Source organism: Cavia porcellus, unplaced genomic scaffold (assembly GCF_034190915.1).
Source record: "Cavia porcellus strain 051 isolate PalLab524CR breed Dunkin Hartley unplaced genomic scaffold, mCavPor4.1 scaffold_32, whole genome shotgun sequence".
Taxonomy (NCBI): Eukaryota; Metazoa; Chordata; class Mammalia; order Rodentia; family Caviidae; genus Cavia; species Cavia porcellus.
The window spans coordinates 40723019-40742183 of record NW_026947515.1 but is presented as its reverse complement, the minus strand read 5'-3'; the positions used below and the strand labels follow the sequence as shown (position 1 = coordinate 40742183).

Here is a 19165-nt window from a genome sequence, read left to right as displayed (position 1 = left end):
CTGATTACTTGCTAGACTAACTTGCCTTGCTAAATTTAAATCAAAATACAGCGTGGAATGCAATGTTCCAGGTAGAAGATTAATGCTTAAATTTGTACCAATAACCATTAAGTTCATGTATCCTTGATTGTAGAAATATTCAAGAGCCTTTTATGGATTGGACATTGTGAACAGAGGGAGACCTCATTGAAACCCACTGTTCCCTTCATTTCTAAAAATAGGGTAGGTGTTTTGTTTGTTTGTTTTTTGTACCAGGAATTGAATTCAGGACCTTGTACTTGCCAGATAGGTGTTGTGCCCTGAACTGTATGCCTGGCCCTAGAAATAGGGCTTTACCTGAGCATGTGTCCGAATTTCTCAGTCTCCCATGCTGTTAGAGATGGCAATGTGATTTCTCACCAGTGGAACATGGGAACTGGCAATGGTGCCATTTTTGGGTCAGGACCCCTGAGGAAGAAGAGGCTTTCTACACATGTAACCCCTCTCCCAAGACAAGAGCTTGAATAGGGTCATGACCTGCCTCAACACAGAAAAGGACAAAGCCTTAGAGACTTGGAGGAACAGCATTTTCTAGCCTACTTAGGGGGAGGAGCTGTCTTTCAAGCTGTATTATTGATGAAGTTTTTTTTTTCAACTACACTTTAGTCATTCACCCTAACTAAAAATGTGGGATCTTCAAAGACCTTTATGTCCAGGGTCTTGCCTTTAAAATTGTAGGAATCCACAATGAATTTGTACTATAAGGCTTCTTACCCCATAAAATGTGTATTTTATCTCAGGGAATAAAAGTTTGTCAATAAGAAATTATACAAATATCAAATAGCTTTTTAAAAACCAACTATAATATTAAGTACTATATACCATTTGATCATTCTTTATCTGAAATGATTAGAAACAAAAATATTTCAGATTTTGGATTTTTTTGGAGTTTGTAATAATTGCATAGACTTTATTGACTGAGCATCAATAACTCAGAATGGAAAAATCTAAAATGCTCTGAATCACAAAACTTTTGAAGTTTAAAATGTAGGGTTTCAGGGTATTTTGAAATTCAACTTTTCAAATTAAGGATGTTCAATGTATATATGTGCTTATGATGCAATGTGTATGACTATAAATACCGTATGTTTATACGTTACTAATAGGTTAGTTACTTTAATAAATTATTAAGAGCCTTTGGATTGTATGAGATGCTTGTCTGACGTTCTGACTTGAGAATCCAGCCTCACACTGGAGATAGTGCCAGTGTAATCATGCAGGACTCTCTTGGTCCCATAATCTTGGTGCAAGTAAATCACATCACGGGGAAGAGAAGAAAGAGCATTTCTTGATGGAAAGAGTTACATTTAACGGGCTATTCAAGCAGGAGTCAGACTCTGAGGGACAATAGGGAGACCAACTCAAGCCACTGGAACCATATGCGCCTTACCAAACCCAAGAAATAAAAATGACAGAATGGTCTCCAAATGAAAAATCTGCTCTTTGTAGGCTCTTCACTGCCCATCCCAACCAGGTAACTAGCGTCTTTAATTTTTATAGTCCCTCAGTCCAGCAACTCCTAAGCCCAGCTCCTGCTCACTACAAGAATTTGGAAGGTCTCTATTGTGAAGAAAAGATATCCTCCTGTCCTAGTATTTTCATGGAGGGAAGATCACTGATGATCTTGGAGAAAGACTCCCATTTGTTCTCCCCATTCTGTTGTGCCCACTCTGCCCTTCCCACTGGAGGACAAGAGCCACATCATACAGCTCAAGTCAGGAGAGGCAGAGAACCACTGGGCAGGGGTCCATCACTATGTGTAGATACTATCTCTATGCAATGCCCGCACCCGTCTGTGGCTCCTGGCTTCCCACATTCAGGAGAGGGCTGAGTGATGTGGCCCCCTGCACCTCTGACATCAAAGGCCAGTTCCCTGAAGTGGGCACTACCCTTGTTGGGGCCAATGCTCAGCTCTCCAGTGTTGAGGCCTGTGCTTCATGCCCTTCAGCTTATGAATAGCAGATCCTAGAAGATGATTTTTCCCTTGTGATTATGTTGGGTCCCCTGGATCCTGCTGCCAGACTTTCTTGATTTGAAGAAGCCTTGAATTCTGTGGGCAGACACCATCCTGATACCTCAGTATCTCTCCCAGAAGCCCCAGAAATACCCACTGGGGAACACACAGCTTGGGTCATTTTCCTTTCTGTATTCTTAGCCTAGATCTCTACAGTGCTTTCTTTTATGATCTAGATATCTGAACATGTCTTATACTGACTCCATATTTGATTTCTCTCTTTGAGTTGACATCTTAAATGATCAGCTCACTTTCATTTCTGGATTCAAAATTCTCACCTCCAACTCTTCACCGTCCCTCATCTCTCAATATGATCATTGTTAGACAACTCAGGATATTCCAGAACGTGAAGACTAATCCAATGCTTAGTTCTCAACTCTTTTCCTTTCTATCACCTCGTCACTTAACAGCCAAGGTGAGCCCTTGCTGGATCTTTGATTCTGAACATCTTATTCCAGCTTACCCACCATAAATTCAAAGTCCTTACTTATTCTGAGTACCTTCAAAGAATGCTCAACACCTTCTAAATATTCCCTTTCCTTCTGCAAGTTACTTTCTGCTTCCTGTATGCCTTTCTTTCACACAGAGAATCTGTACCTTCCATTGAACCTGACCTCCACAACTTGTCTTGTTACCCAAAGGGTACAGCGAAAAAGCACATGCAGCCTGTGGGCCCAGCGTGACCCTCATGGCTGCAGAGTCCAGTGTGGAGGAGCCCTCATCACTGACTGTACCCTCCTGCTCCCGCTGCCACTCCTCTCCTGGGTCTTGCCTTCGGTTTAATTGACTTTTACATTTTGGCTTTTACTACAGGCTTCACTCTCTTAGAGCCTGATCTGTCCACTTGAGTTTCAAAGAGTCAGAAATCTTTTCTCTTTAAATTCAGAAACTGAATGCTTTTGCTGGTTTTCTGTGTATCGTTCACAAACTGTCTCCAGCTTTTTGGGAACAATCACAGCACTCTCAATTGCATTTCTCTTCAGTACAACAGATGCCACAGATGTTATCTTCCCAGTAATAATCCACACTCATAATCAACTAAGTACCGGTGTTTTCCAAGAGGTATCTGAGTGAGCACTGAATGGAGAGAAAGAATCCATTCTGCACCATGTCATCAATATAGTCAATATAATTCTGCCAGATGCTGGAGGTTGGGTCTGCTGAAAACAGACACATGTTTTCCTACAAAAAAAGAAGAACCCACATTAATCATGTTGAATAGAATGGAAGAATGGGTGTCAATGTTATTAATAGGAATGACAGAAAGACATAGAGAAAAACACTCATAGGAAGAATATACTACTATGGATCTATTGCATCTGTCTGTTGGGTATTATCACAGACTAAAAGGAATATAAAATTAGTTCCTGATGGAAATATGGTGTCCCATTCTGTCCCTGTAAGAGGATTGGGCCATGCTACCTCATCTGAAGGAATTCTGGTGTATTTAATGTATTTGTACTTTGCAAATGCTGACTGATAGTCTGTAGAGGAAGCCACATTACAGCAGATGGCAGGGTAGCCATAGAAAGGCAGAATAAGAACAAGGGGTGCTATGATCCAGGGTTCCTGATAAATTTAAGGTTCAGAGGAATAAAGCATTACCTAAATCATCCTTAGAAATGAACCGAAGTGTTTGATGATGATCATTTGACAGCAACTAAGTATTTCTCATATTGAGTGATTTAGATAAACACAAATAATCAAATCTCTCTTTCCTCCATCTCTCTTTCCTCTCTGTCTCATCCTCTCTCCCTCTCTGCCTCCCTTTTTTATTCTCTCTTCTCTTTCTTCTTCACACCCTACAGCTCCTGACCTGGGGGATAGTTAGCATTACCATAGTAACGAGGTTTGGACTTCAAGGAGGAGCCCAGACGTTCAGCAATAACAAGGAAGAACATCCGATTTACTTTTCACTTTCATGACTCAGATTCTTCACAGCCGCACTCCAATTATCTGATAGCCTCAGAAAAGGCAGTAACTAGTTTATAGAAATAACTTTCCTAGATAACTCGTGTCTATCCCTTTAGGAAACATTACGCTATAAATCTTCCTGGATTTGAACAATCTCATGATGCTGCTTTTAGGCTGTATGATTCTCAAGATGCATTACTAACACTGTTACTTTCTACGTAGATTTAAGGTTTTCTTAATGACTTAAACTCCACCGTCATTAAAATCATACAGTAATGGTGAGGAGTTGCTCTTGACTAGAAAGATGTATATGTCTATTTGTTTTTGCATTAAATATCTTAGTTTTTATGACTGCTCTCTTTCCTTTCAGTGGTCACACTATCGATATAGCTGTCTCTGTCTTTTATCTTTGTTTACTAGTTTAAATCTACAGTGATCTAAAGAATAATCACTGTGAAGAAACAGTTCTCATGGTTTTATACAAGATGAAAGAATGAGATTGTGCTTACCCTTCTGCACAAGCAACTAGAGTACTAGATCTATTACAAGAAATAGTTGATTTGGATAATTGTATAATAAAGATGTACAAGCATGTGATTCTTGAAAGAAGGGAAATAGTCAAGGTGAATTTTAAAATCAGGTGGCTTGCTATATGAATGCACTTCCCAAAGCATGGAAAATGGAGTTTAATTACAGCATCTCTCATGATGGAGAAGACAGGAACGGGGGTTGGGTCCTCTTCAGTCTTTTCCTGAATATTAGCTGTATATGTTTAGGGAAAGACTGGATGAGCTGGATGAGAACAGGGTACTAAGTCAAATGAAGTTAGGTAGATCACAAAATTCTAGGAGATGTTAAAAGTTTTGTCAGGAATGAAAGGCCTTGCAGATAACCAGGAACTCAGGCCAGAAACCTAACTTTAGCAGGAAAGCTGCGCAATCCCCTGATAAGTCCCTTTTAGACCTTCCCCTAGAGGTCTTACAAGTGGGTCTCAGAAAGAGCTAGGAAGTTCACTGCCTAACAAAACAAAACCCCAGACTCTTTACAGGAAACTATACAGAGTCTCTGGTGGCATCCAACATCCTAGCACATAATTAAAAATTGCTAGATATCAGAGAAAGAGAAAAATGGAACTTTAGTCCAGAGACAAAACTATCAATGGAAATAAATTCATATGAACACCTAGTTAGGTCTGTGATTTCAGAGCTATCACACCAACACTACAGGACGTATCTGCTAGACTTATTTTCTGTGACAGATTAACAAGCTTCTGTCTCATGAAAAAATCAGAAAATAACAGATTTTGGAATTAGCAGGCAAGAACACCATATTTGAAAAAACAAACAAACAAGAAAAAGAAATCCTCCTCAAATCTGACAAAAAACAAAACAACCCAATAGACCCCAAAGCTTACAAACTACAGGTAAGATGAATGCAATGGAAACTTACCCAGGCATTTCATAGCTATTCTGGAAAAAATGTCAAAGACTAAATGTCTATTAAAAGCAACCCAAGAGAAGGCAATGCATTGTATACAAAGAGACACACATGCAGCTATGGCTAGCTTCTCATGAGAAACACTGGAGGCTTGAAGTCAATGGGACAGCTTGTGAAAGAAAAACAAAATACATAGAGTTATATTTCCAGTGAAACTATCCATTAGAAGCAAAAGCTAAATGATGACCTTGCACAGAAAAACTAAGAGAACATGTCATCAGCAAGACATAGTTTTAAGAAGTACTAAAGGAGAGAAATGACCTCCGATGGAATTCAGGTCCACAGAAAGGAATAAGCAAGTTTGAACAGGGTAACTATGTCAGAGAATATAAAACACTAGCAATAAATAAGATTTGCCAAGAACAGTTATAGAAACATCTGTATAAGGGGCATGTTTTTCCTGTTCTCACTTGTAGACTTGTATCTGTAGAGGACCCTACAGGATGTTGTGTATTGCAGATAACTTCCTATACTGCTGGCCCTTTGGGGAAAAATTAAAAGGGAATATGCACCAATCTCAGTGGAAACTTTGACCAGTGTTACTCAAGAAAAGTTCACCATATGAATAAATGTCTAGAAGCTACTGGCTACCACTGTGAGTACCTCTGATCAGTACAGAGGCAAAGGTAACTGGTATTAATTTCATGATGTCTCAATACATTTAGTATTAAAATGTCTACAAATGTTTTTCTTTTCCTGAAGTGAGTATACATTTTGGTGGACTCTTTATTTCATCTTAAAAATTTAATGCAAAAGATAAACTAATGCTGTACTTTGGGATTTAATATATACTAAAATAATGGATGTTAACGTATATATCAATTTATATATATACATGTACATACCACATGATAATGATACAAAAGATGGATTAAGGGGATAAACTGAATTACTTTTGCAAGGTTCCTGTAGTCCACAAGAGGACTCCAAGTAATCGTAAAAAGGTCAAGATGCATCTTAAACCTAGAACAACCACTAGAATTGTAATTCGGCGAGGCAAAGGTAAAATGTCAATTGAGAAATTAATAGATTACCAAAAAACACAACTGTTCAGCAAGAAGGTGGGAACAGAACAACGAGGAACCAGAAAACAAAAACAAAACCACAAAAAGCAGCAAACTAAAAACAGATAGTAAAATGGTGTAATTAAATCCTATCACACCAATATTTATCTTTAATGTAAATAGTCTAAACATTCCAGTTACAAGACAGGTTTGTTAAGAGTCAGAAAAGTAAATCTTTATTGTATGCTAATTATAAAGAGAAGATATTTGAATACAAAGAAGCAAATGGATTGAATGTAAAATAGCAAATATGGACAATGCAAAAACTAGGAAGGAATGATAAATCAGGAGAGAAAGGCTGTATTATTAGAAAAAATACAGACTTTGAGACCAGGGAGTAATATGAGAGTTAAAATGGAAATTTCATGGCCCATGTGATAAATAATTCAATTTATAGTAGCGCTTCAAAACAGTAATAAATTTAACAATGTGCAAGACATCCATGCTAAAAGTTGTAAAATGTTGTAAAGAAAAATTAGAGAGACCAAACTAAGTGAACAGACATGATACATTCACGGATGGCTACATCTCATGGTTTTAAGAATTGTACTTTCTCAAAATTAATCCATAGGTTTAACATATTCCCAATCCAAACCACACCTATTTTTTTTCTAGAAATTGATAAATTGCATACACAGCCAGAGAGGTTAAAAATACATCATATTGAGGATTTGAGAGGCAAAATTTATCCTTCAAAGGCAAAATTTGGCCAGGCATGGTGGTGCATACCTATCACCCCAGAACTGGGGAAAGTGAGCCAGAAGGATTGCTGTGAGTTCAAAACCAGCCTATATTACATCACAAGACCCTGTCTCAAAAATAAATGCAAAATTTGGGCAATTATTCCCTTCACTTAACTGTGGTTACCATTAGTGCTTTAGGCCTGACATTTTACTGTACTTCACATCATAGATAATTTATACACAACATGTCTGAGTTCTGGCACTAGCCAACGGGTCATACCTTGCCCTGGCTTCTTCCGCCAGATAGAGCTGGTGGTCACTGATACCCTTTCCAGCTGTTCACAAGGAAGCTTTAGCCTTTATGGTGGGATGTTGGGAGCCGCCGACACCGGTCGCCTTACTTGGCAGACGTAGGGCCTGTGGGTGGGAGCGGGGCCTGAGCTAGATTGCCCCTCCCATCGAGTGAGTCAAGTTGGCGCCTGCTTCCTGCCCCCTGATTGCGCTGGCGACTTAAACAACCTGCTCTGTAAGATAGTCTGCCTAGCAACAACTGATGTTAGCCAATTAGCCCGTATCGCGCGCTTTGAACTGATTGGCCACTGTCACCCTATAAAAGTGAATGCCTCTCCCGCCACGAGACAGAGAAGCACAGAGGAAGCACAGAGAGAGATAGAAAAAGTCCACCGGCGAGAAAGGGCTGGTGGCAGAGTGGAGGCCTCGCGGGGCCCACGCGGAGATAAATAAAGGCAAGGTTGCACACCGCCAGACTTTGTCGTGTGTCTTTCCTGCCGGCCGGGAGCGACCCCGACATTTGGTGGCCCGTACGGGGACTGATCAACCCCGAGACACGGCGGTGGTGTGCAACGCTCCAGCGTGGTGCTGCCGGACAGGTGAGTGGGGATAAACCTGGGCTCTGGGTGGCGCGCACCTACAGGGCTTTTAGACTCCCCTCAGGCTCACGCGTAGGTGACGGGTTCTTTAAGTCACACGCGGTGAGTTACAGCCCTTAGAGGTTAGAGATGGGTAATTTACCGAGCGCGGAGGCGCGGCCCTTGGTAAAGGCCCTTAGAAAGCTTTTAAAAGCTAGAGACCTCAGGGTAGGTCAAAAAACACTGGAACTATTCATAGCAGAGGTAGATAGGGTAGCTCCCTGGTTTTTACCCACGGGGCATTTAAACCTGCCGTCATGGGAGAAGTTAGGCGGGGACCTCGCTTCGGCGGAATTGGAAGGGGATATTTCGCCGGCTATTCGCCCCCTGTGGGAAATGATACATGCGTGCCTTGACTCCTATGCCGAGTTGCGCCGCGAATTGTGTGCGTGCGCCGCTCGAAAAAAGCAGAGAGAGGAAAAAGGGCCCCCGAGCGCTCTCTGGCGGGGAGGAGATAGAGAGCCATCCGCTCCGCCCTGGAGCTCTTCTCCAGAAGCGGCTCCCCGCCAAGAGGCCGCTACAGGGAACCCTCCCTTCTCTCAGCCGGCACAGGAAGTGACGCCCCGTTCCACTCTGTCGCGACCGCCGTCCTATGACGTTGCGCTGCGGGGCGGACGGTATTTTCATGGGCGGCTACTCTGCCGAGCAGGCTGAGAAAAACGCCGGTTGAGGAAACGGGGGCTGGGGATTTAGCTTAGCGGCATAAGCGCCTGCCTTGTAAGCAGGCAATCGCGAGTTCGATCCCTGGCAACGATAAAAAAAAAAAAAAAAAAAAAAAAAAAATGAAAAAGACCAAAAATAAAAAAAAATAAAAAATAAAAAATAAAAAACAAAAAGGGGGAGTAAGCCAAGGCCTGCCTCCAAAGGCGCGGTTATCTATGGCATGACAATGGATGGGCCCGGATCCGGTGGTTAGCTGGAACCGAGGCGCGGTTTGTGTTTTTCTGCAGGAATCGGGACGAGAACCACTGTGGGTCCCAGAGAGGTTGCGACAAGTCCCTCGACTGAAGATCAGGCCTGTTCCACCAGAGGCCAACCGCAGACCCAACAACAAGATGAGCCCTAAAAGAACTGCAGGACAATCCCTTTTTGGGGGCCTGGAACGGCTTGCTCCCCTATGTGCTACCCTTGTTAGGCCCTCTATGCTCCTTGTTCTTGCTCCTGCTTATAGGACCATTCTTGCTCCGATGGGTTACATCATTTATTAATGGGCGCCTTGCGGCGGCCCGGCGTCAAGTACGCCTGGTTGCCCATGCGGCCCTGGCAGCAGCCCGTGATGGGCACAATGACCCCCAGGCTTACGCATGGCTCGCTCGACTGGCCTACGACTGGGTCTAGATGTGGCGGGTCTTCCGCACTCCTTCCCTATTGACACTACACAGCAGGGTAGGTGAGTCAATGACGGGTAAGAGCGTGCCTCCCCAGCACGACTCGACCTAAGCCAGGCCCTACCCCATGGCGCACGAAAGCCGCTGGATTACTAGAATCTGCCCAGATCTAGATGCCTCTCCGAGGGGATCACACGGAGGGGCATGAGTGCATGCCTATGTGCATCCAGGTTCCGTCCAGTTCACTCCTGGCCCTGGAAAAAGGACGAGGGTCTCAAGGCCTTGGCAGACCCGGGGGCGGCCGACCAGGGTCCAAGCCAAGGGCCTACGGTGGGCCTCAACACAGGGCATAAGCCTCTGCACTCGATCCAGGGCGGGCTGCGATGCATACATTCATTCAAAGTAAATAAAATAGGGGGAGATGTTGGGAGCCGCCGACACCGGTCGCCTTACTTGGCGGACGTAGGGCCTGTGGGTGGGAGCGGGGCCTGAGCTAGATTGCCCCTCCCATCGAGTGAGTCAAGTTGGCGCCTGCTTCCTGCCCCCTGATTGCGCTGGCGACTTAAACAACCCGCTCTGTAAGATAGTCTGCCTAGCAACAACTGATGTTAGCCAATTAGCCCGCATCGCGCGCTTTGAACTGATTGGCCACTGTCACCCTATAAAAGTGAATGCCTCTCCCGCCACGAGACAGAGAAGCACAGAGGAAGCACAGAGAGAGATAGAAAAAGTCCACCGGCGAGAAAGGGCTGGTGGCAGAGTGGAGGCCTCGCGGGGCCCACGCGGAGATAAATAAAGGCAAGGTTGCACACCGCCAGACTTTGTCGTGTGTCTTTCCTGCCGGCCGGGAGCGACCCCGACAGTGGGACATGAAGTTGGTCTAAGAGGCTTTACTCTATGAAGTTTTTTCTTCTCTTATCAAATACAGTTAGGTGCATGCTTCTTGTTCATCTCTCTCTGAGCTCTAGAGTTAGAAAGATGCTAGAACACCACATAGGTTGTGTGGGAGATTTGGGGGTGCAGTGTCTCATTTATGATTCTACCCTTCGCATCTCCAGCTAACCCTTGAGGTTAGATGTGAGATTTAAGTCATGTGATAATAAGGGCATCACCATGTTAATTTTGACACAATGATATCTCTCTTATCCTATTAGCTTTAGCTCTTTTGTATCATTCTGGGCTGCACAAAACAGAGCACATATGGACTGTTTTAATTTTCAAACCCTTTTTTGTACCCAAACACACTTCCTGACTCTTTTTCTATAGTCTTAGTACAGGTATCAAAAAGTCTGGTTATTACCTGAACAAGGGCATGAATTTTAAGGCCAGATTCTTTGATGAGACTGTAATATTTTTCAATTCGATCATGTTGGTCATCCAGAGAGAGAAGGCATTCCTTTTTTCCATCTTTTCTTTTAAATATTGGAGTCACCCATGATTTCATGATGTTTTGAATCTCTTCTACATTGCCTTTAGTTTTCTGAACTCTTTGTTCAAGATCATGAATGCCATTGGTGATTGGAATAACATAATCCCAAATTCCTGCTCCCATAAAGAAGTACGATTAATTGAAATATTTCATAGTGGCATATCTGAACAACTGCTTGCTACAAAAGCCAGGAATTTAATGCTTGTAGATTTTATGAGACGTTTCTACACAGGTTACTGCATTATCATTGAAATGATTCCGTTCCTAGTTGTATTAACAAGCCAACCATTACCATAATCCTGACTACAGAGGATTAATATGAGAATTACAGAGGAGCAAAGAGGTCATGCTCACAAACCAATCACATAAGATCTAGTACAGCCGCTAGGGAATGAAAGTTTACAGATACCAGTGCAATTTGATGACCTTGTATTGATTAACCAATTTTTGGCTCTTTCAACTTGTTAAATGCTAAGAATGTCATTCCCTCTTCTATACAGAATAAGGTCCTAACTTTAGCATAACATTCCAGAACTTTCGTGAGTTGACTATGACTGTGTTTTCTAACTTTCATTCTTTTGAAGACTCTTCCTTAACTTAATCAACCTCTTCTGTAACTCTTGCACTTTATTTTTAACTCTATAATGGCTTCTTATCATGGCTAATCTTGTGTAACCCAGGTTATGCTCATCTCTGTTTTCTCCACTAAGTACAAGATCTTCGAGGGTAGAGATCACGTGTCATGTATCTTGTCCCTCATATCCCCCCTAAAGTCTGTCACACAGTACTTGGCACATGTTAACCCATCAATGAAAATTCACCAAAGTGAATTGGGGAGACACTAGAGAAATAAATGCCTCGCTCTCTTCTTTAAAACATCCAGAGTCCAGTTCAGGAAACTAAATAACGATGATCAGGAGCTCTTATGCATGGAGCTCATTCAGTGCCAGACTACATGGGGTGTCTTCTGCAATCCGAGCCACTCAAAATGTAGGTGGCAAAGTTTCTTAAATCTTCCCATCATATCCCAAGAAAAGAAAGAAGAATAATTCTAACTCTGCTGGCTTATCCTAGGGTATGTGTCTGAGGGGAAGACAGCCTTATATTTCTGACCCAAATCAGATTATCAGGAAATAACTTGAGATTTTATCCACTTCATCGGACCCTTGAGCCCCAGTGTCACTTTCCGACTGCAGGAGGTGCCCTGTTACCTTCCGTTGTCCAGTTCAGAGTCTCCTCTGCAGCTCTCAGCTGGAGATCGATATTTTTCAGCTCTCCCTCCACTAACGAAAACTCCACCTCCAGCAGAGTTGTCATAACCGTGTTGTACCAATTAGCCATTAAATCCAAGTTGGTCACAAGCTGCCAGTAGAACTCCCTGGAGGATAACATGGCTGCTGCTATCTCCGGGATGCGCTGCAAATCTTTGGGCTCCAGATAGCTCATTTCTTTCAGCACCGAAGTCAGCTGGAGGAGAGAATGGACACAAGTGCCTCTCGGTCAGGGGTGGTGAGAAACAACACCATCCATCAAGGCCTGCAAAGACCTCTGGGCCTCTCCTTAACCTCTGCTCCTATCAGTTTCTTAAATCTAGTCTCCGAGAAAGAAAATCAAGCAGTAGGCACAAAGAAAATGACTCAAAAACAGCAAGCTATACTGACTCTATACATCACAAACAAGGAGCAGGAAGAGGGTCTCCTAGGAAAGGAGACATCGGGGTGGCAGTGGAAGGCTGTGCCCCTGGCACGCGGGGGCATGCAGGTGCCACCACCCCCAGCTCTCACTCCAATGGGTCTGGGCCGGTTCTCCACTGCTGGTGAGCTGCTCCTACTAAGGATTAACACAAATCTGACTTATTAATTATTGAGAATAGATGCAGAAGTAATTGGGAATGTTTGTTGCAATTACTTTCGATAGCTAAAGATGTGTCGTCCAATTTAAGATGTCACGAATTCATCAGGATCAGTGAAGCATATAGAACTCCAAACAGTCATAACCAAAATAAAACTACACCCAGACATATAATAATCACCATCCCAGAAATCCAACACAAGAATAGATTATTAAAGCTGTCAGAGAGAAAAGACAAATCACTTATAAAGGAAAACCTATCAGAATCACAGCAGACTTCTCAGCACAAACGATAAAGTCAAGAAGAGCATGGAGTGAAGTATTCCAGATCCTAAAGCAAAATGATTTCCAACCAAGACTGATATATCCTGCAAAACTATCATTCAAAATAGATGGTGCAATACGATACTTCCATGACAAAGAACAGCTGAAGAACTTCATGAACACCAAACCAACCCTGCAAAAAATATTGAAAGACAGTTTAGATACACAAAGGAAAAAACCACTAAGCAAAGCAAATAATTAAACAGAACCGAAAGATAAAGATACAACAGCAGAGAGATAACATTCCTACAATTAACCAGCATTTAACAGTAATAACCATTAATGTAAATGGTCTCAATGCACCAATCAAAAGAAACAGACTAGCAGAATGGATCAAGAAACAAAATCCAACCATATGCTGTTTACAGGAAACCCATCTAACCCAGAAAGATACTCACAGACTGAAAGTCAAAGGATGGAAAACAATTCTTCATGCAGCAGGAATCCAAAAAAAGGCAGGAGTAGCCATTCTGTTTGCAGACAACGTGAACTTTAAACCAACAATGACCATAAAGGACAAAGAAGGTCACTACATACTCGTAAGGGGAAAACTCCAAGAGGAAGAGATAACTATCTTAAATATATATGCACCAAACTCCAGAGCACCCAGTTATATAAAACAATTATTAACAGAAATGAAAACTCAAATTATCAGTAACACAATTGTAACAGGAGACCTTAATACACCACTGACACCAAGGGACAGATCAACCAGACAGAAAATGAGCAAAGAAATAACAGAACTGAATCACACCTGTGAACAAATGGGTTTGATAGACATATACAGAATGTTCCACCCAACAACATCAGAATACACATTCTTCTCAGCAGTACATGGATCATTTTCTAAAATAGACCATATATTAGCTCACAGAACATGTTTAAGCAAATGCAAAAGAGTTGAAATCATCCCTTGCATATTATCGGATCATAGCGCTCTGAAATTAGAAATTAATGACAAAGGATACTGCAAAAATTCCGCAAACACATGGAAACTAAATAACACACTCTTGAGTAATCAGTGGGTCACAGAAGAAATTAAAGAAGAAATTAAACAATACCTAAAAGAAAATGAAAATGCAGATACAACTTACCGGAATCTGTGGGATGCAATGAAAGCCGTTCTGAGAGGAAAATTTATTGCACTGAGTTCCCACATCAGGAAAACAGAACGAATACAAATAAATAACTTGATGCTACACCTCAAACAGCTAGAAAAAGAAGAGCAAGTCAAGCCCAAAGCCAAAAGAAGAGAGGAAATTATAAAAATCAGAGCAGAAATCAATGCAATAGAGACTAAGAAAACAATCCAAAGAATCAACGAATCAAAGAGTTGGTTCTTTGAAAGAATAAATAAAATCGATAAGCCCCTAGCCAACCTTATTAAAAAAAGGAAAGAAAAAGCTCAAATTCATGCAATAAGAAATGAAAAAGGAGAAATCACTACAGACCCAATAGAAATACAGAGGATCATCAACACCTATTTCGAAAACCTCTACTCTCAAAAGTTTGATAACACAGAAGAAATAGACAGATTCTTAGAAGCATATGAAGTACCAAAGCTAGATCAAGAGGATATAAAACTGTTGAATAACCCAATCTCTGCTAATGAAATTGAGAATGTAATTGGGTCCTTGCCCACCAAGAAGAGCCCAGGCCCAGATGGATTCACTGCAGAATTCTACAAGAAATATAAAGAAGACCTAATGCCGACACTCCTCAAACTATTCAATGAAATTGAAAGGGAAGCAATCCTTCCTAAGTCATTCCTGGAAGCAAATATTACTCTAGTACCAAAGCCTGAGAAAGACCCAACTATAAAAGAGAACTATAGACCGATCTCCCTAATGAACACAGATGCAAAAATCCTCAATAAAATATTGGCAAATAGGATCCAGCAAATCATCAAGAAGATTATACACCATGACCAAGTGGGATTCATCCCAGGAATGCAAGGATGGTTCAACATACGCAAATCAATAAATGTAATCCACCATATCAATAAAGCCAAAAATAAGAATCACATGATCATCTCTATAGATGCAGAAAAAGCCTTCGATAAGGTCCAACACTTATTCATGATAAGAACTTTACAGAAAATTGGAATAAATGGTCTATACCTCAATATAATAAAGGCCATTTATGACAAACCAACAGCCAGCATCATACTAAATGGCCAAAAATTGAAAGCCTTTACTTTAAAATCGGGTACAAGACAAGGATGTCCTTTATCACCACTCCTATTTAATATAGTACTGGAAGTACTAGCCAGAGCAATTAGGCAAGAAAGAGAAATAAAAGGGGTAAAGATAGGAAAAGAAGAAGTTAAATTATCATTGTTTGCAGATGACATGATACTCTACATAGAAGACCCCCTAAACTCCATTGAAATACTCTTAGATACAATAAATAAATTCAGTAATGTGGCTGGATACAAAATCAATACTCAGAAATCAATAGCATTCCTATACACGAACAACAAAATTACAGAGAGGGAAATAAGAGAAACTGGACTATTCACATTAGCAAGCAAAAAAATGAAATATTTAGGAATTACTCTTACAAAAGAAGTGAAAGACTTATACAGTGAAAATTATAATACACTGAAAAAGGAAATTGAAGATGATCTCAGAAAATGGAAAGACATCCCTTGCTCATGGATAGGAAGAACAAACATTGTGAAAATGGCCATTCTCCCAAAACTCTTATACAGATTCAATGCAATCCCAATAGAAATACCATCAACATACCTTATAGATCTAGAGAAATCACTCCTAAATTTCATCTGGAACCAGAAGAGACCTAGAATCGCAAAGGCAATTCTAAGCAGCAAAGACAAAGCAGGAGGCATCACAATCCCTGACTTGAAGTTATACTACAAAGCAACAGTAGTAAAATCAACATGGTATTGGAATCAAAACAGAGCTGAAGATCAGTGGAATAGATTAGAAGATACAACCACAACTACGAACACACTCAACCACCTTATTTTTGATAAAGGAGCCAAGCAGGTTCACTGGAAGAACAACAGTCTCTTTAATAAATGGTGCTGGAAAAACTGGCTCTCCATTTGCCGAAAACTAAAGCTAGACCCATGTCTATCACCATGTACTAAATTAAAATCTAAATGGGTCAAAGATCTGAATATTAAAACAGAAACACTAAATCTATTGGAAGACAAAATAGGTAGAAACCTTGGAGACATAGGAGTAGGTAAAGAATTCATGAACAGGACTCAAACTGCACGGGAAATACTTCCCAGAATCAATAACTGGGACCACTTCTTATTAAAAAGTTTCTGCATGTCAAAAGAAATCTCCAGCATAGAGAAAAGAAAACCCACAAACTGGGAAAAGATTTTAGTGAACTCTCTCTCAGACAAGGGCCTCTTGTCTAAAACATATAAAGAATTAAAGAAACTCAGACCTCCGAAATTCAAAGATCCAATCCAAAAATGGGCATCTGAGATGAATATGCAATTCTCAGATGAAGAAATGCAAATGGCAAATAAATACATGAAAAAATGCTCATCATCATTGGTCATTAGAGAAATGCAAATTAAAACCACACTGAGATACCATCTCACTCCTGAAAGAATGGCCAGGATCAAGAAAACCGACAACAAATGCTGGAGAGGCTGTGGGGAAAAAGGAACTCTCCTGCACTGCTGGTGGGAGTGTAGACTGGTACAGCCTTTGTGGAGATCTGTCTGGAGATTTCTCAAAAAGTTGGGACTGGAAATCCCATTTATTCCAGCTATTCCACTTCTAGGCATATTCCCAGAAGAACTGAAAGCATCATACCACAGTGATATATGTGCACCTATGTTTATAGCAGCACAATTTGTAATCGCCAGATCTTGGAAACAACCCAAGTGCCCATCAACTGAGGAATGGATAAAAAAGTTGTGGTATTTCTATACAATGGAGTATTATTCAGCTATAAAGAAGGATCACATTGAGATATTTATCAATAAATGGGCGCAGCTTGAGACCATACTCATAAGTGAAATAAATCAATCTCGCATGTGTGAATACCGAATAGTTTCCCTAATGTAAGTAATGATTCAAATATATAAAAATATGTGGTAATCATGATTCCCCATTAGGTGGCCTTGAAGCCTTATAAAGTTTTCACTCATTAATTAGAAAGTCTTTATTCCGGGCTTCTTGATATGAAAATATTTGAAGCTAGAGTATATGAAGTTTTACCCAAATATTTCAAGGAAAAAGACACTATGGTAACTACTATTAAGTCAGGTTATAAGGTGGTGAAGTACTAGGTTATTGAAACAGTCATGCTGTGACCTCTATTGTTATATTGTTATGTCCTGTTTTATCTCAATCTCCCCCTTATTGTTTCAAAAAAAAATTATTTAGTCATTTCTTATGTTTGTCTTAATTAAAGAAAAAATTCAAAAAAATTAGGATATATAAATAGTAACTCTTTTTGATTTCCTATTAACTTGTTTTGAAGTCCTGTAGTACTCCCACGATCTTGTTTTGACTGATTAGACTCTGTTCCATTCTATATGATAGTATCAAGTTTGAAGACATAGGCAACTACTTTGAAGACAATAAGATTCACTAAGATACCCATTCTGGTTTGACTATTGTCTTCTTTGGAAGTCCTGTAATGTTTACAATGCCTAAGTTTTATTGGTCTTGTTCTCTACTGTTTTGTCCAACTTTATAATATCTAATAAGATAGACAATTCTTTTTAAGGAAACAAGGGACAACGTTGATAACCATTGTTGATAAACTTGTACTCTGTTCTACACCATGTGCTACGTCTATCCTTGGTATTGACTGACAGCTTTGTTTTGCCATATTTGACTGTATTCTTCCCCCCCCCCAAAGAAAGTAATAAGCACTAAGGAGTAATAAAATCCAAGATGTGTAAATTTTGTTGTAAAAAAGAGAGGGAAAAAAAAAAAGAAAAGGAGCTCTAACGGATATAACAGCAAGTGTGTTTGGGGGTGTTAAATAGCTGACTTTATCAATGTTCTTGGAACATTGAACACAGCTGTTTTCAGTCTCCCTGTTTGAATGTCCACCTTGTGTTCTTTGATACTGTGATTTGAGGAACTATTTTCAAGAAAATAATGTGTAATCTACTAGCAGGTAATTTCTTACTGTTACGGTTTTTTGTTTTATTTTGTTTTGTTTTGTTTTGTAGTTCTGTATTGCGTGTACCCTTACGCCGCTTTGGTTTGTTTTGTGTTTTTCTCTTTTTCCTCTTAAATAAAAAAAAAAATAAGATGTCACGAATTACAAGAATAATTATTAGTTTATGACCAACCACAGAAGAAAAAGAACAGTCTATTAAATAGTAAATAAATGCCAAATTTAAAGATGTAAGTACGTTAAAAAATGGTTCGTCTGGAACCAATGAAATACAGACTGATGAAACTGAAATTGAATTTAAATGCCCAACAATAGGTAGGGTATTAAGAAATTTAAATCCATTAATTTACAAAAATTAAAACATCAGTTAACCCATACAGTTCTTGCCTGTTCCCAGAGAGGGGAATCTCTGGTCAATTTTCTCTACTCTGATCAGTGTGTTATTATTAATTATTAGTGGCACTGCTATAGCCATATTGCTTGAGGTTTCTATCAGGGTTGATACAGTTATTGCTCCTCAACCCACACTGCAGTCTGCTTTTCTCCTCTCCCTTCTTTCTCTGTCCCTTCTCTCTGATTCCCTACATACACCTGTAACACACCTACTATGTGCTACACATCAGGGCAGACGGAGCACCTGCCTTTTGAATACACAGAGGACGCTGGTGCTTCCTCAGTGGTGTTTTATACCAAAGAATTTAATACTCTATTATGACATGTAACACATGTATCCTAATCTAAAACTGCATTATGACATGTGATACATACATTCCTCTCTTTGGGTGCTTAATATTCAATATTGCTCACACAGAATGCTGATGAAACGGCTCCAGGTAGTTAAAGAGAGTTAAATAATTATTCATGTGTTGCCAAAATGAAAACAGAAACAGATCTGTCTGTGTTGACTTTGATTTTAGTGGGAAGAATTAATATTCAACTGAAATTTTCTCAGAAGACACCAATATA

General features: G+C 40.4%; 1 protein-coding gene across 2 annotated transcripts in view; it reads right to left on the bottom strand.

Moving 5' to 3' along the window:
- Window positions 1-19165, bottom strand: part of Dnah9 (dynein axonemal heavy chain 9) — a 365933-nt gene that overhangs the window by 298171 nt on the left and 48597 nt on the right. For both annotated transcript variants that reach the window (XM_063242417.1, XM_063242418.1), the window contains exons 13-15: window positions 12109-12364; window positions 10769-11010; window positions 3100-3235 (exon numbers count right to left, since the gene is read on the bottom strand). In XM_063242417.1, the coding sequence (XP_063098487.1) occupies window positions 3100-3235; window positions 10769-11010; window positions 12109-12364 (634 nt within the window). The remainder of the gene's footprint in view (window positions 1-3099; window positions 3236-10768; window positions 11011-12108; window positions 12365-19165) is intronic.